General features: G+C 40.7%; 1 protein-coding gene across 4 annotated transcripts in view; it reads left to right on the top strand.

Moving 5' to 3' along the window:
* Window positions 1–17260, top strand: part of LRCH1 (leucine rich repeats and calponin homology domain containing 1) — a 197371-nt gene that overhangs the window by 170027 nt on the left and 10084 nt on the right. For all 4 annotated transcript variants that reach the window (XM_047723439.1, XM_047723441.1, XM_047723438.1 and 1 more), the window contains 3 exons: window positions 1056–1165; window positions 4648–4785; window positions 9093–9170. In XM_047723439.1, the coding sequence (XP_047579395.1) occupies window positions 1056–1165; window positions 4648–4785; window positions 9093–9170 (326 nt within the window). The remainder of the gene's footprint in view (window positions 1–1055; window positions 1166–4647; window positions 4786–9092; window positions 9171–17260) is intronic.

Genomic DNA, 17260 nt, shown 5'->3' with positions numbered 1-17260 from the left:
AATTTCCTGGAGGGCTCCCCAACCCACCTCACACTCCTAAACCCCCCATGCAGTCTGTGGGTCATAGACCCCCATGAAGGTCTGTGGGACAGGGTGAGCAAATATGGCTCTTACCAGTACCTTGCTCCCTCCTGTGTGAATGGGAAGTTGACGGTCTCGGGATAAAAATCTCAAGGAAGAAAAAAATTAAAATGTAAATCTGCCCTGGGCTTTGTATCATAATAAAAAGTGATTAAAATCCTTGCCAGAATCACCCTGCACTATGTAGAATATTGTTTACCTTCTTTATTAGTCTTTACAAAATGTTAGCCTTCAGGGGTTTCCAGGCTTTATTTTCTCTGGAGCCTGAGGCCCCCTGCCTTTCAGAGGGAGCTCCGCTGTCAGTCGCTGTTCCTGATGGTTGTAATTTTAAAGATGTGAAGCCATGGATGATCTCTTAAATTGCTTCTCATCTTGCCAGCTCTTCTAAAAGGAGGCTGTGGTCATTTCTAAAGAACTAACTTTTTGGATATAGTGTCAGTGACATGATAGAAGGTGGAGTTTTTCCACTCCACACTTAAAATACGTAATCTTGTATCACTTAGTTCTTGTCCTTAACTCAGGCTTATAAAAAATTTGGCCAACAGAAATATTAACCTGTGCCCATTTTTAATGTGTAAAGCAATTCTAGAGTCCTCTTCTTTGAATAAAATTATCTTAATTTATGAAAGGATCATAAAACCCCATGTATAAATGAACACTTAGGATGAAAGCAGGGAGAACATGAGAGAGGGGACACCAGTCAGAGCTGTGGCCTGGCATGGTCCCAAGGATGAACCACACCCTTCCCTGAATTCAGTCTATTATCACCAAAAATATAGCTGTTGTTAGTCTGCATAACTCGGTACAATTTAAAATATAATTTTTAGAATATTCAAATCGAGCTTTCCATGTGAAGTCAGAATTTGTTTCTGTGTGGTAAGTGCCTTATTTACTTAACTACATACAAGTCGTCCTATAAGGCAACCTATAGCGGGCACTCAGTAAAGGCTTTTTTTCCCCCCCTTTTATTACAGTGTTTCTAAGACCTCAGAGAAATTTGGAATCTATAGACCCACAGTTTACAATTCGGAGGAAAATGGAACAGATGAGAGAAGAGAAGGAACTGGTGGAACAACTCCGTGAGGTATCCCAGAAATAGTCCATTACTGAACATGCTTTTCCCCTGGAAACAGCCCATCACTGAACGCACGTTTTCCCCCAGAAAGAGTCCATCACTGAATACCCATTTTCAGAATTGAGGCAGCATTTTCTACTTTTGAAAAACAGACTTTGAAGCACTGCAAAAAGGCTTCATTCAGGTCACCTTCTGACTGATACTGGGCAACTCACATAACATCCCTGATTTCAAGTTTTTTCATGTATTAAAAAAATACTTCCCATCTTAGTGGGGTTTTCTGGGGAATATATGAGATAATGGAAGTAGAAATACATATGGATTAAACCTAGTACTGGTTCAGTTCAGGTACGCTTTAAAATAATACACTGTCATTCTTCTGCTTAGCAATAATATTCCATTAATTTAAAGATGTTCATCATTACCCTACTTTGCATCCCAACTGATCAGAACTTTGTAATTAGTTACTCAAGCAAAGCATTTGAGTTCCTATCCAGGATGAAGTCTTGCGCTAGTCTTTCCAATGAAGATTTTAAGCTTGGCAATGGCAGGGAACATGGCTGCCTTATTGTTTGTATTTCTATTCCCACACAGCTTCTGGTGGGCACTCTGTAGCTGTTCGTCTATCCTCATGGTCTTTGTATCTAGTTAGAGAGCTCATACATGAACATATGAGAGATCAAATAGCAGTACCTGGGTCAGAGAACATACTGGTATTAGTAAAATCAGTACATCATGAATTGCTTCATAAATTCTTTATATTCAAGGAGAAGTACCATAATCATGACCCAGAAGAGTGTAAGGAAGTCTAGAGGGGATAGATTTAAGGTAACATCTTCTCCCTTCACTAGCAGATGGTTATTGACTGCTTCTGTGTGCCGAGCAGTATTCTAGGAGATGGGTAGAGGAGAGAACATAAAGGTCCCTACTCTTAGGGAGCCTATAGTCTATGAGAAGAGATAGTAAATAAGAAGGAAAAAAATAAACATAATTTCAGATGGCAATGAGTTCTGCAAATGAGAAATGAATCCCATAAATAAAATTAAACCAAATTAAGGTAGGTCCCCATCTGTGTTGTTGCAGATGATTCTTTATATATGATTTAGCAGGTAGTCAGGAGGAAAGAATTAAAAACGCAGAAACCTTTTACCACCACTTTAAGTCACTGTGGTTGGCTTATTAGTCACAGGGAAAAAGTCAGACCTCTGTTGTTTGCCTAGAGCACTTGCATATGCTGTAAGTTTGGGAGGTGAATTTTCAGAGGTAGGTAAAAATAAGATTGAAACTGAGAGATGCCTCTCAAAGAGTGACATAATTTTATCTTAAAGTTTGGGTTATGTTTGTTGTTTACATTTTCATTTATGATGTAAAATAAGGGACTGAAAGAGTATGGAGAAGAAAGGTAGGTGTCTACACACAAGAATGTTCTGAAAAGGAATTACATGATGCTGTATTATGCACTGGTTTTCTAACACTTCATTTATTCCAAATCTCCAAATTAAGTCATTCCTTCTTTGGGTGTTAACCATTTAACAGGAACCACTGTTATAAAATAGAAATTTGTATTTAAAGTTTAAAAAGTTAATTTCTCTACTTCTACTTCTGAGAAGATTGAACAAACCTACTTTTCCCTATTTCCCTCACTAAGTACAAGTAAAAACCCTGAACATAACATACAAAATAAACATAAGGATACTCGGAAAGGTAGAGAGAAGACAGCAGACTGGCCAGGGGCCCTCAGGAATAGAAATGACACAGTGGTGAGTTCTGTGGGTTTTCTTTTTTTGCCTCATATAGCTCAGACCTGGAGCTGAAGTAGTTGGAAACCCAGAAATGCTATTGGGCACAATTCCTTTTAAAAGGCCACCCAAAAGCTTGCTTATCTTAGCCAAAGTACCAAGAAAGGAACAACCTAGCAAGATAAAAACCTTTAGACAATAAATGCTCTACTCCAGCTAAACATCCAAAAATACTGTGGCTCCTCCCTTATCCAGGCCAGCAGCAAAGATGGAGCAGGCTCGACTTCCACCCCTGGTTGGTGGTATCAGAGAAGACCAAAACAGGAGCCAGGAGTCTCCTCCATGCTAGCTGGGAACAAGCCCATCTCCTACCATGGCGTCAATGGAGACTACATGGGACCCTGGATTTCCACCTGCATCCAGCAGTTAGAACCTCCCTCCACCAAGTTAACTGAGATCAAGTGGGAAGCATAGATATCTGCATTTACCCAGCGGTAATAAGATAGTAACCCCCATTTCCTGCCAGAGCAGTGTCCACAAAAGCCAGTTAAAACTGAAGGTTTAAATAGGATCTTGAGTCTCCTAACATAATAGGCAAATGTCCAGGTTTCAACAAAAAAGTCAGTCATCCTACCAAGAACCAGAAGATTTCAAATTGAATGCAAAAAGACAGTCAACAGCTGACAGCAGTAATATGGCAGAGATGTTAGGATTACCTGACAAAAATTTTAAAGCATGCATGATAACAATGCTCCAACAAGCAATTACAAACATGGTTGAAACAAAGAGGAACAGTAGAGTACGTCAGTAAAGAAAGAGAGAATCTTTAACAAAGAAAGAGAAGACCTAAAGAAGAACCCAGTGGAAGTAAAGGGCTGAAAAACACATTATCCCAAACAAAAAGCCCAGCGGAGGGGCTCAACTGCAGAATGGAGGTGACAGTGAAGTGATAGAGGTTGCCTAGTCTGAACAACAGAGAGAAACAGATGGAGAATAACTGAGCAGAGCCTCAGGGACCTGAAGGAATGTAGCAGATGGTCAATGTTCATGTCATGGGAGCCTTGAAGGAAAAGCAAAGGACAGCAGGGCTGAAGTTATACTCCAGGTGGGAGTGAGGTGGGTGTGGCTGTAGAGATGCACCATTAGGAAGGTGGTCATGGAAATAGCTCAGATTCTGACTGTATCCATATCAGCACCCTGCTGTGGTACTCTGGTATGCTTCTGCAAGTTTTTGCCTTCAGGTGAAACGGGGTGAAAGGTCCACAGGATCTCTGTTATTTCTTGTTACCAAGTATGAATTTGTAATTATCTCAAAATGGAAAATTCAATTTTTTTAAAGTCAAAAAATTGATTCTCAGCAAAAACAAAGTCTAAGAGAAAAGCATCCCTTAATCCCTCCTCTACTCCTGGCAGACTGTCAGAACCAGAACTGTCAGAACTTTCCATTGGTCACCTCATTCTGGTTTTGTATTTCCATAGCTAAGGCTGAGGCAACATTGAACTCCAGAAGTAATCCTAGTATTCCATTCACTCAACTTACTAAAAATGTTAGGCGCAGCTGGATTTGTTTTTCTACAGCAAGATTTTTACTACAATATCTGTTGGAAAAAGTTAGATAATGGAAGTGTTTTCTAAGTGTTCCTATTCTTCTTCCTCATAATGAAGTTAATGTCTCAATTCATAAATACCCATCACTGTATTTGATCCTCTGTTGCCTGATGACAACTGGATTCCCTCTGATTCCTCCCCCAGAGCATCGAGATGAGACTCAAGGTCAGCCTGCATGAAGACCTGGGGGCCGCACTCATGGATGGTGTGGTTCTCTGCCACCTGGTCAATCACATCCGCCCGCGATCGGTCGCAAGCATCCACGTCCCCTCGCCAGCAGTTGTAAGTAACACCAGATAAAGGGAAACTCCACATAAAGACAAATTTTGGAGTACAGTGTTGCTTGTTAAAGATGCCAACAGGGTCCCTCAGGATCTCAACAACTAGAAGAGCAGGAAGGAAAAAGCTCTAAATGAAGCAACAATACACCAAAAAAGGCAAAATATATAAATATGTAAATAATAGGAAAAGAATTTATTTCAAAGATAAAGCACATCACGTTAAAGGAATTACTGGTTGGGGTGCTAACTTTTAAGGCTGTACAGACGTAAAGATTCATTTCTCACTAGGGGTTACTTAAACAGTGAGGAGTCTTTCCAGATAGCTTTTTTTGGTTGGTGGCTTCTCTGCTAACTGGAATCTCTTGGGATGCTGGGGTGGCTCCGTTGGTTAAGCAACTGCCTTTGGCTCAGGTCATGATCCTGGAGTCCCATCCCCACATTGGGCTCCCAGCTCCGCAGGGAGTCTGCTTCTCCCTCTGACCTTCTCCCCTGTCATGCTCTTGCTCTCTTGCTCGCTCTCTCAAATAAAATCTTAAGAAAATAAAAAATAAAAATAAGTGGAATCTCATTCCTTTATTAGTCACTGAAGATTTTAGGATGACTCTGAAAAGATGTGGGTTCTATGTAAAATGACATTTTAAATAACCTGTCAAGCCAGAGGTTGGTCAGCTGGGCATTAATTCAACGATTCCTCAGTGCCTCCCTTTGCTCAAGGTACATGAGATACCAGGACAGTAGTGAGAAAGGCAGATTGGCGAGACTCTGCAAATAGCTTAAAAATCCTCATCTCTGGGGCGCCTGGGTGGCTCAGTTGTTAAGCAGCTGCCTTCAGCTCAGGTTATGATCCCAGGGTCCTGGGATCAAGCCCTGTGTCGGGCTCCCTGCTTTGGCGGGAAGCCTACTTCTCCCTCTCCCACTCCCCCTGCTTGTATTCCCTCTCACTGTCTCTCTCTGTCAAATAAATAAATAAAACCTTTAAAAAAAAAAATCCTCATCTCTGCTGTAGGGGAGATGAAGCTAGAGGTGGGACCCTCTGCCTGGAGATCACAGAGCATGTTTCTTTCCACCCTGAAGGGAGCTACGGAGTCAATTTTATGGTCATTCAGATGAGGGTCGGGAATCAGGGATCAGCTTGTCTCCGGAGGCTAGGTCAGGTTCAGGCAAGTAGACAAGAAAGAAGAGTTTCTGTGCACGCTCTTCACTGTTCATTAGGGGAGGAGGAAGAGTTTAGGGGCTAAGAATGCGGGGTTTGGGTTCAAACACCACATCTACTTATAAGCCATATGACTTCAGGCAAGTATTTATTTATTTATTTATTTATTTATTTAAAAGATTTTATTTATTCATTTGACAGACAGAGATCATAAGTAGGCAGAGAGGCAGGTACAGAGAGAGGGAAGGAAGCAGGCTCCCCACTGAGCAGAGTGCCGGATGTGAGGCTCAGGCTCCAGCCTAAGACCCTGGGATCATGACCTGAGCCCAAGGCAGAGGCTTTAACCCACTGAGCCACCTATGCGCCCCCTTCAGGCAAGTATTTAACCTCTCTTTACCTTGATTTGTTCTCTGTCATGGAAATGTTTCTGTGAGGATAAAATAAGGCACGAATGTAAGCCATTGTTATTGGTGTTTATAGAGCAGATTTTCGAAAAATTCAGAGCCCCTAATTTCAAGACACAGTGCTTATAGAATACCACATAATGAATGTTCTTCTCCCTGCCTTCCCCCCAAGAAAGGCTCACCATGGCATTTTTTTTTCCTCTTCTTAATTTAAATTCAATTAGCAAACACATAGTACGTCAGTAGTTTCAGATGTAGTGTTCAATAATTCGTCAGTTGTGTGTAACACCCAGTGCTCATCACATTGGTGATGGGCATTAAGAAGGTCACAGCGATATGTTTTGTGCTTTTCTTTTCTCTTGGCGGCAGGTAGCGGAGGATCTCATTCCAGCTGTCAGTTTCCTTTCTATATTGTGGAACACATTTTTCCTTTGAAAAGTTTTACCACATTTGCCTCAGAAAGCATGGGGGGCCTCCTGGGGGACTCAGTCACTCTGCCATGGGCTCAGGTCATGATCTTAGGGTCCTGTGACTGAGCCCCCCATGTCTGGCTCCATGCTCAGCAGGGAGTCTGCCTCTCCCTCCACCCACCCCCCCACCCCCGTTCATGTGTGTGCTCTCTCTCTCCTAAATAAATAAATAAAATCTTAAAAAGAAAAAAAGGAAATCATAGGGGGGAAAAGATGAGTTTGTGTTCTCTTTCAAATCTGTCTCAAGCTTACCTTAGTTTGGGCAGCAAATTCTGTTCTATAATCCAATATGAAACTTTCCAGTGTTTTCTATGCCAAATTCTTATTTCATAATTGTTCCCAAATTATGAGAAACTATGACTCCTCATAGCTTCCAATTTGAATCTATAATTGTATTATTCATAGTGAATCTGAATTGTGTACTAAGCATTTTTATATTTTATTAAGCCTTCAGGACATGCTGCATTTGTCTAGAAATCTTTTGATTGTCAACCTGTTTTCTTTTTTATTTATTTATTTTAAAGATTTTTACTTATTTATTTAAGATGGGGAGAGAGAGAGAGAGTGGGAACACGGGGTGGGGCAGAGGCAGAGGGAGGAGCAGACTCCCCAGTGAGCAGAGAGCCCGATGTGGGACTTGATCCCAGGACCCTGAGATCATGACCTGAGCTGAAGTCAGATGCTTAAATGCCTGAGCTGCTCAGGAGCCCCTATTTCCCTTGCTAAATAATTTTTTTTAATTGAAAAAATAACGGGAAATAATGCCCAACAAGAGAAAATACAGAAACTCCAGGGGGAAGGAAAAAAAAAAAAACCCCAGCAGCCTTTATTCCATAAGCCGAAGACCACTGTTAACATTTTGGCTTCTCTACAAACTACTAGCATCTTTTCTGCATTTAAGTTGTTCCCGAATTCTGAGCTCCTCACGGATACCATTTAGTAGTTTTTAAAACTTAACAAAATCTAGAGTTTCCTCATGCCATCAAAATTCCTTCATAAATACCCATTTTAATAACTGTAAGATATTTTAGCTTATGTTTTCATATCACAGTTCCTTTTTAGAGATAATTGCTGTTTCCAAATGTCCACTTAGCAAACATTCTTGAGTGAGTGTCTCAGAGCTCCTCTGAGCAGCCCGGCCATGCTGCATGTTGGAGCCTGCTTGGGTCCTGGTCCAAGCCCTCACTGTCCATGCAGTGTCTGCACAGGCTGTGCTCACTAATCCGGAAGGTTGCTTCCTGCCCTCTCTCCACATCCCCTCACCTTGCAGCCACGCAGGCTCCCATTTCTCCTCTACTTCAACATCTCCAGGAGCTAAGCTGTTCTTGACCCTGTAGAATGGAGTTAGATTCTTTTCCTTGCTTTTTTTTTTTACCCTCCTTATCGTCATGTCACAACCAAAACCTCTACCATACTGTACTGTAATCTCCTTCAGCTTACCAATAGTTCCTACTGGACTGGAGCTAAGCGACCATGAGGCTTGTGTGTTTGGCTTCCACAGGTACACACTTAGCTCGGAGCAGAGTATCTGACCCCCGGGAAACCCTCTGTTTGCACCATCATCGCTGCCCCGACAGCACTAGGCGCCTTTTCTAGCCACATTATTGTCAGCATTAAGCATTCTAATTTTTCATTTGCAAAACTAATATTGTCCATTTTCTGTATACCAGGCTGGTGCCATTTTGACTCTTCAGCCCATGGTGTGGTTGAATCTCTAACTATTGTATTTATAGCAAGTGCTTTTCTACCCTAAACCCAGGCAACATCGTAGAATGAGTCAGGTGCCCCATTTACTTACATCTTTATACACACACACACACGCACACACACACACGTATATACACACCACAGCATATACAATGTCTGGAAGAATAGAATCCAAAATCTTAATAATTCTTATCTCTAGGTAGATGTTTCTAGATGATATTTATTGTCTTCTTTTTGCATATATAATTTTCCTCCCATGAACATGTGTTAGTTGTGGCATTAGAAAGTTTAAAATTGGGGCGCCTGGGTGGCTCAGCGGGTTAAGGCCTCTGCCTTCGGCTCAGGTCATGATCTCAGGGTCCTGGGATCGAGCCCCACATCGGGCTCTCTGCTCAGCAGGGAGCCTGCTTCCCTTCCTCTCTCTCTGCCTGCCTCTCTGCCTGCCTGTGATCTCTGTCTGTCAAATAAATAAATAAAATCTTTAAAAAAAAAAAAAAAGAAAGTTTAAAATTTAACCTGTTACTAAAATTATTTCTCTCAATAATTCATTATTTCTGCATATTTGTATTTCTAGCCCAAACTTAGCATGGCCAAATGCAGAAGAAATGTGGAAAACTTTTTGGAAGCATGCCGAAAATTAGGAGTACCAGAGGTAACGTCAAACTTAGTCCCCAAAACTATGTTTTGGTGCAGATTTCCTTTAATATATGTGTTTGAATCCACTGAATGGATGTATAGCTTTGTACATGCTTTTTAGTCTCAGTCTTTCTTAAGGAATACTATTAAATAAGTTATATAAAATTTTAGTTTAAATTCCTCTATTGAAATGAAATTAAAATGGCTTGAAGTGGTAGGGTCAATACTGAGGGAAAAGAGAATATAATTTCCTTAAGGTTTTGAAACAAATGCAAAATAGTCAGCTTGAATCTCTACTCCAAGAGCAGAAACTATCGCGGCTTCAGTGAGCCTTCTAGCAGGTTCCACAGGGAAGAATTTTGGAGCTATTGGTTTTCCTTATCCACAGCTCTTAGGCAAAGCAGACCTGTAGTTGACTACTAATCTGTTGATTTCCATTCCGTATAGTTGCATTTTGGTTATGTGGATCAAAATGATCAATGTTAAAAATGTTATAATTATTGTTATTATTATAATTAGTCATTACCAATAATAATAACAATGTTTGTATGTTGCTTTATAATCTGTTACCTGTTTGCAGTTCCGTTTTCCCCCGTTAGTCCGCTGTAGACCCAACTGGTGTTCCCTATAGGCAGCCCAACTATACTTGGCTACTTTCCTTTCTCCCAAGCTCAGCCCCAGCCTCAGCTGGGACTAGCTCAATCCCAGCCTCAGCCTGATGGCTAATTTGGGGCTTTTAGAGGACTTTGCTATTAGTAACATAAAATGATTTCTTCAGGAGACAAAAGCCAGGCCACTCAGTATTTGGGGGTAAGTTGAGAAGTTTATCATCATTGTGATAAACAGAAATGCACAGAAAATTACATTTTTAAAAATTTTCTTCTGTGTTTTCCTATCTGCCAAAGACAAAGTAACTACAAATTCTGTCATGAAATACTATTTATGAGTATATGAAGGAATTATATTGTAACATAATTCTCTTCAGTGATAGGAGTTAGGTATTGGAATTAAGAAAGGGTTTTTCTCCTTTCCTCCCATTTTCCCCTTTTTCCCTCCATCTTCCCTCCCTCCCCCTTTCCTTCCTTCCTTTCCTTCCTTCTTTCCTCCCTCTCTCTTTTAGCTTGTTAAGATTCGAAGGTAAGGGGTTAGTGGTGTAAGTTTTTTTCATCTTATTTGAAAACAAGGAGAGACCTATTAAAGCATCATTATGTCAGAACTATATCCATAAAGAAAAACTCGTAAATTCATGTTTAAAAAGAGTATAATCTTTATATGATGGACTGAATGTCTTTGTGATCAATCCAGATGTTTTTCAACAATGTGAATCTGTGTGTCCGTATTGCCTGTGCATTTATTAATATTGCATATACCTTGTTGGCTTCAAATATTTGTAAAACTTCCTATACATACTATTTTTAATAATGTGATCCCATCCTGGGCTAATAAGATTTCCATGTGCGATGTCTTTCAACAATGTGAATCTGTGTGTCCGTATTGCCTGTGCATTTATTAATATTGCATATACCTTGTTGGCTTCAAATATTTGTAAAACTTCCTATACATACTATTTTTAATAATGTGATCCCATCCTGGGCTAATAAGATTTCCATGTGCGAATCAAAACTAACATACCAAGTTTCAGAAGTTGTGTCTGTGTTAGAAAGCACTGGTGAGTTATGACCTAATCCCTTGTGATGTTTTTAAACTCATCAGAAAATTTTTTGGGCTTCTGGTGGTACAAAATGAAATGTAGATGCCCTTAACCAAGTATTATGAGTAAAGATTGGTAATTGCAATTTTCTTTTAAAGTAGGGAAAAGGAAATTAAATTACCATAATATGCACAGAAAAATGTATCACAATTTCTGAAATATGCCCCTAGCACCATGTCCCATGGCACTAATCAGCAGTTCATAATTTCTGAGAAGATTGAGTTACAGGGAATAAATAACCTTTCTTGCCAGGGTCCCATTCAGCTATGCTTAGTAAGAAATATATTACTTAGGCCATTTTTGACATTTTTTTTTTTTTAAGATTTGAGGAGACCTTCAAGTTTTCATCCTGTATAATGTGTATGTGTGGTTATGTGTATGCGTGTGTGTGTGTGTGTGTGTGTGTACACATATATCCATCCTGATGGATAATCCAATAGCATTTTACCAGTGACTACAGTTACATTAAGCTTTTTGCTACCAGAAAAATTCTGTTGGTTAGTTGGCAATTGAACTTCTTAAGGACATATATTAAATTAAGGAAGGAGTGTTCTCATGGAAAACTAGAAATGCTGTTGGAAGGTAATTGGCAGATCTCCCTGTACACACAAGGGAGCTTGCTTTCATCTCACAGAAGTAACGAGGAATACATGATTGGAAATGAGGAAATCTTGTCGTCTGGACATAGGATAGTGAGTTGGGGGAGGGTGGAATGATTGCCTTAGATATACTTCTTGCACTACTCAAGGGGGTTGATGTTTTAATGCGTATGTGGCACACTACAATTAATTATTTATACTAAAAATTATATCACAAGCCTAAGTGCAGAAATTCTCCATTTTAAATTCAGACATTTTAAAAGACTGGTACCCCCCCCCCCAAAAAAAAAGAGAGAGAGAGAGAAAGACAACCTATACCATTACATTTTCTTAATTGCATCACACTTCATATTTGGGGAACAAAATAGTCATTGATTTCCCACACAGTTAATTCCTCAGTGTAAGCTTTTCCTGCTTTCTTTCTTCCATTACTTAGCTTCTCACAGACACTCTTAAGTCACAGAGATGGTGAATTCTGTATTTTATAATAAGGTCCATACTAATTGACAGTGATGAATCACCCGGTAGAGACTGGAAGGTCACAGCTGTGCTCTAAACTCTGCATCTGGTGTCCTTTGACATGGAATCACTGTTGGAAGCTCCAAGGCAAAGGCCGCACTGGACCCTGATACAATTTTGTCAGATTCTGTTCGTGGAATGTGGTTGCTGAGCACGGGGTAGTTAAGTTTTTACATATAAAAGAATCTGAAGGGATGGAAGTCAATCTAAAAATGTTCCAGTTGTTCTAGTTAATTATATTTTCCTTGGAAGTCCAGGTGGACACAGTCCTAGCTCTGTGCCTCAGGGTGGGTCAAGGTTCATGAAGTATTTCACTCTGGTGTGGATTACCTTTTAAATGTGCCTTCTTCGAATGGGCTGCGGTCAGCATACTAGCAGGAGGTTAGCGTATGAAGACAGGTAAGGCAACTCTAGACCTCTGGGTGTTACTTGTGATGTCTGGTTAAGGCCAGCTCTATCCTCTTGGCTCCTTAGTCAGGGGAACAGACAGAATTTGGAACAGCAGCTGCTACTGATGGAGAAAAGACATCACAGAAAGACATTAGCAATGGGGACCTGGAGCAATTCTGTTAGGGTAACAGGAGAATTAACTTGCTATTAATTTGCTATGAGGTAGAGGCTTGCTAATGAGATTGCCAAGGAGAGGTCCTTAAAAATGAACCGGAAGTAGCACTCGAGGGCAAGTTTCTTTCTCAGTGGAGGGGATTATATCCCTTCTAATAATTATTTCAGTGTAGGTCATTTTCCCTCCTGCTGCTCATTTCGGGTACGTTGGGGTTTTGTTTTGGGGACCACGTCCTCCACAAAAGGGACACAAACAGAGCGAATATAACCTGGAAGGAGAAGAGTGAGTGGGTGAAGGGAATCTGCGAGCAAAGGGAGAGAGTACAGAGGTTTGGGGCCAATTATCTCTACATGTGCTGGTAACTAGTTCTGTGCCATGAGGCTGACTCCTTAAACTGAGCAGCAGTTAACTATTCATCGAGGACTTCTCATGCAGGCAGTCATCTTACGTGCTCACTGTGGAGGGTTGGAGGTAAATGTTTGATGGCTACGCCCTGAGGAAACTAAAGTGAGGAGAGGTGAACCCCTTACCAAAGCTCAGGCTCGCAGCTGTGTAGCTGCAGATCTGGCGTTGGAACCCTGCTCTCTGTGCCCGAGTGCCCCGCTCTGCGGACAGGAGGTGCTGGACTTGAGCAGTAAATTCCAACCACGTTCTTCAGAGCCCTCGAGTCTTTCCAGTAGCCAGCACAGGAGGTGAGGGAAAGCCAAGGGGTGGGGAGGAGACTGCAGATCATTCTAGCCCCTTTGCATCCGCCAGAGCGGTTTCTTCTTTGCCCATAGTCTATAGTGGATTCCCAGCTACCATTCTCTTTGGGGAGAAAGATATCCTATTGCTAAATACAGTCTGGAAATCATCAGACTCCCAGAGTGCTTTGAGCTGTAAGATTCCATGAAAGCTCATCCAAATCCTGCAGCTCTGTAATCGCTTCCCCTGCTTAGGGGGCCTAATTGGCAGTAGAAGGATTAACTGCGGGCGCATCAGGGAGCCTGGGTGTTGGTGGTGGTGCCGGCACCACCCAGAGCTCCTTGCGGCAGTGAGGCTGGTGGTCAGACCATGCAGGCCGTCTTTGACTTCTGGAGCGCTGCAGCATCAGCTCAACCTTGAAGACAGGCCTACCTTTGGTGGGCTCTCAAACTCTTAAGGATACATTCTTTGCGTCACCCAAGACTCTGACTTTGGTTAACCCTTGGACTCGTGAGGCCCTTAATGGACGCATTGAGGCTTCTTTCCTTGGCCTGTAAACTTGTAGAAGATTCCTGGTTGGCAGCTGGGGGTTTCCAAATTGAGGGCAGTTTGGGGCTCTTAATAGTGTTGTCGCAGGTCCAGTCCATAAATCAGAAACATCTGATTTATGAAGCATTAAAAGTATTAGAAAATATGTATTTGTTTGGTTCACCAGGGAAATTTTTCTACTCAGTTTTAAATAAGTAGCCTTGGCCTCAGACCTCTGTAAGGAGCAAGGTCCTTAATTTAAGACATTTGCTCTCTTTAGAGGAGGAGGGAACTTCATAGTCATTACTGTCTGCAGAGAAGTAGAGAAGAGGATTTGGGCAGCAGCTCCTCTTAGTGGAAGACTCCTTGGGCCCCCACCTGCCTGGGCAGCACAGAGGCCAAGGGCTTGCGAGACCACAGGGGATCCCTCGGCTTCTGCATCGGCCAAATGGAGTTAAAAATAAAATCCTAGAGAACATTCAGATTCTAACAATGATCATGTTGATCTAAGTGGTTGATCAAGTTGACATTGTGGCTGAGTTGACATGGTGGCTGAGTCTTCTTTGCAATACCTTTCATATTTGCCTTTTGTTGTTTTTTTTTTTGTAATGAGATAGTGGTATCTGAAAGTAACAGTAGTAACTTCCCTACTGTCAGTGAGGTTTTAGGAAGTTTGTAACTACTCTGAATTTTTTTTAAATTGTTGTACATTCTATAAATTGAATATGCAACTCTTTTTTGTTGTTGCTTTAATCTTGAGAATTGAATATGCAACTCTTTTTTGTTGTTGCTTTAATCTTGAGAATAGGAGAAATGAATTTTTTCTCTTTGAGCTTTATGCCTCTTTTCTTCCCCCTAATCAGTAACTTTAGCATCAATTTAAATCATAACTAATAAATAATTTTGGGGGGATGGGATGAGATTATTATTACAAAGTTTAACTTTCTGGTTAGTCTTGAGGTCAGAGAACCAGAGGTGTAGACTGGCACATTTATTGGTGTGTCTTGAGGTCAGATAACCAGAGGTGTAGACTGGCACATTTATTATTTTATTAACAGCAGTTTTTAAATTCATAATTTATTAAAAAGGGTCAGTCTCCAGTGTGTAAAATCAGGTGCATTTCTTAACAAGTAGTATGTGTTTACCATTGAGAAAATAAGACTCCTTTCCCACCGTGTGTCTCCTGATGGCATGGTCGCCTGTGGTCAGCAGTTCATATGTGCATTGTTGAGAATAAACCTTTTATTTTTTATTCTTTTTTAAAGATTTTATTTGTCAGAGAGAGAGCACTCACAAGCAGAGGGGTGGCAAGCCGAGAGGGAAGCAGGCTCCCCACGAAGCAAGGAGCCTGATGTAAAACTTAATCCCAGGATCCTGGGATCAGGACCTGAGCCAAAGGCAGACACTTAACCAACTGAGCCACCCAGGTGCCCCGAGAATAAACATTTTAAAAGCAGCACCTTCAGTTACAATTCTAGATAAAGTAGTTTACTGATAATAACAGTTTTCCTATAAGTCCTTAAAATTGATGATTAGTTCTCATATATTTGGAGAAAATTCTAGAAATCCTTCATTACCTCACCCCACCCCTCCAGATTATATACCTTGTCCATCAGCACTTTAAATGTTCAGAATGATTATCAACATTCCTGATCCTTGTTATCTTGGATTAAAAAAAATACTTTTTAGGTGTTGACCTTAAAAATTAAAATTATATTTAACTAAATTGAATATATTCTAAATTTCCTAGAATTTAGACTGTATGATGCTCAGAACGTTTATAAACCAGATCTTTTGCCTGATCTGTCTACATTTCTGTTTGTGTCCATAGTATTCGGGGAAACTGGGCCAATCTTTTAATAGTAACCTTAGTCACACATTCTTGAGTTGACTCTAAGAGAATCAGTTAACCTCTGGCGATTGTGATTTCTGTTCTCTGTGGTGGGAATTAGCATCCACACTTGTTCTGAGGACTCTGATTATGTTAACTTTGTTTTTCAAATGCCTTGCAGTCATTTGAGTGAAATTTTGCCTCCTTAATTGTCTCTCTAAATTTTCTTCCTTTTTAGCATTTTCCTATTTTAATTGTAAGATAAGAAATGTATGATCCCTAAGTCCCTCTCATTACGACTATAATTTGGTAGGCATAAGGGTCAGAAAATTCATTTCTCCCAGTGGTTTCAGCCCTGGATCCTACCCCAGCATCCCCTCAGAGGCTGCCCCGAGGGCTGTTGAGGGATGAGGGACAGAATCAGAGAGCAGGTAAGAGAAGGTCCCAGCAGCCTGCACTCTTCCCGTTACGGGGATTCCAGTTTTTGCCTACCAGATGATCTGAGACCCATGCCTTTTCCTTTAGAGATTATGATTTAGTTTAAACCAGCCACCATGGACTGTGAGTCTGGCCCCTACCCACTTTAATCTGAATTAAGCCCAGAATCTGTGGCATCATGAAATTAATTCCAGGCAGAGAAGAGTGTTGTGTTTTGGTTCCCTGTGTGAGACGTGTGCTACTGAAGAACAAGGCAAGGACAATCTGATTCAAGTTCTTTGATGGCGCTGCCGGGTTGCAAACCAGACATTTCCCACAGGGTTTCAGGAAATGTATTAAAATACACACTAGAGGTAGAATGATTTGCTTTTAACATGGAAATACCCACTTTTGTGAAAATCACATTTCAGTCTGTCGATGCCTTCTGTCTTATGTCTGCTTTGCTCAGATTTCACTGGTTAAAGCCCAACATTGCAATAGAAAATTCTGATTGCAATAAAAACTTCTTTCTTTAGATGTTTCCCCTCTGCTTCGTCCGTGACCAGCCTCTTTCTCCCAGTGAAATCAAATCTATGTGTAGCTGTTTTAATTCTTAGGAAAGTAACAGTGGTAATTTGATTCCTCCAAATCCACTGAGAAAAGATGCATCATCTGAATAGAATATTATGGAGACTTAATATCTTTAAAAAGTCTTTCCTTCACAGCAGCATCTCTACCTTCATAAATTAAAATAAGAGTTGAATGCTTTTCACCTTATTCATCCCACTTGCTATTGTAGTATTCCTATTTATCTGAGGGCATCAAACTAACTTCAGAGGATATAAGCAAGACAGCATCTCATATCTTAGAATCTTTCAGTGGCTCTACGATTTGCATCTGCTTCACAATGAGGCTAAAATAAAGGGTAAAACTGTAGCAAAATATGTTAAAATATAGATTACATATATTTTAAATGCTTTGCCAATTTTGAAATAAAGCTGCATTTATAAAATATAAATATTTTCAGTCCTTTTTTAATTTGGACACAAAACTACTTCTCTTTCCTACTGACCTATTAGTTATAACCACTGTTAATGGTAAGCTGTGGTCGTTTCCAGTTCAGGAACTCAGTGAGTCAGGAAACGGTTTGCTGCAGATATCCAGAGGCCGACTCAGAAGACCTGTGCCCCACTGTACCTGTTTAGTGGTGAAGAAATTCACCGAACAGCCCCATGTGGGCGTGTACTTTTAT

The sequence above is a fragment of the Lutra lutra genome, chromosome 3 (assembly GCF_902655055.1).
Source record: "Lutra lutra chromosome 3, mLutLut1.2, whole genome shotgun sequence".
Classification (NCBI taxonomy): Eukaryota; Metazoa; Chordata; class Mammalia; order Carnivora; family Mustelidae; genus Lutra; species Lutra lutra.
Note: the sequence above shows the minus strand (reverse complement) of the source record. Positions and strands in the feature narration are given on the sequence as shown.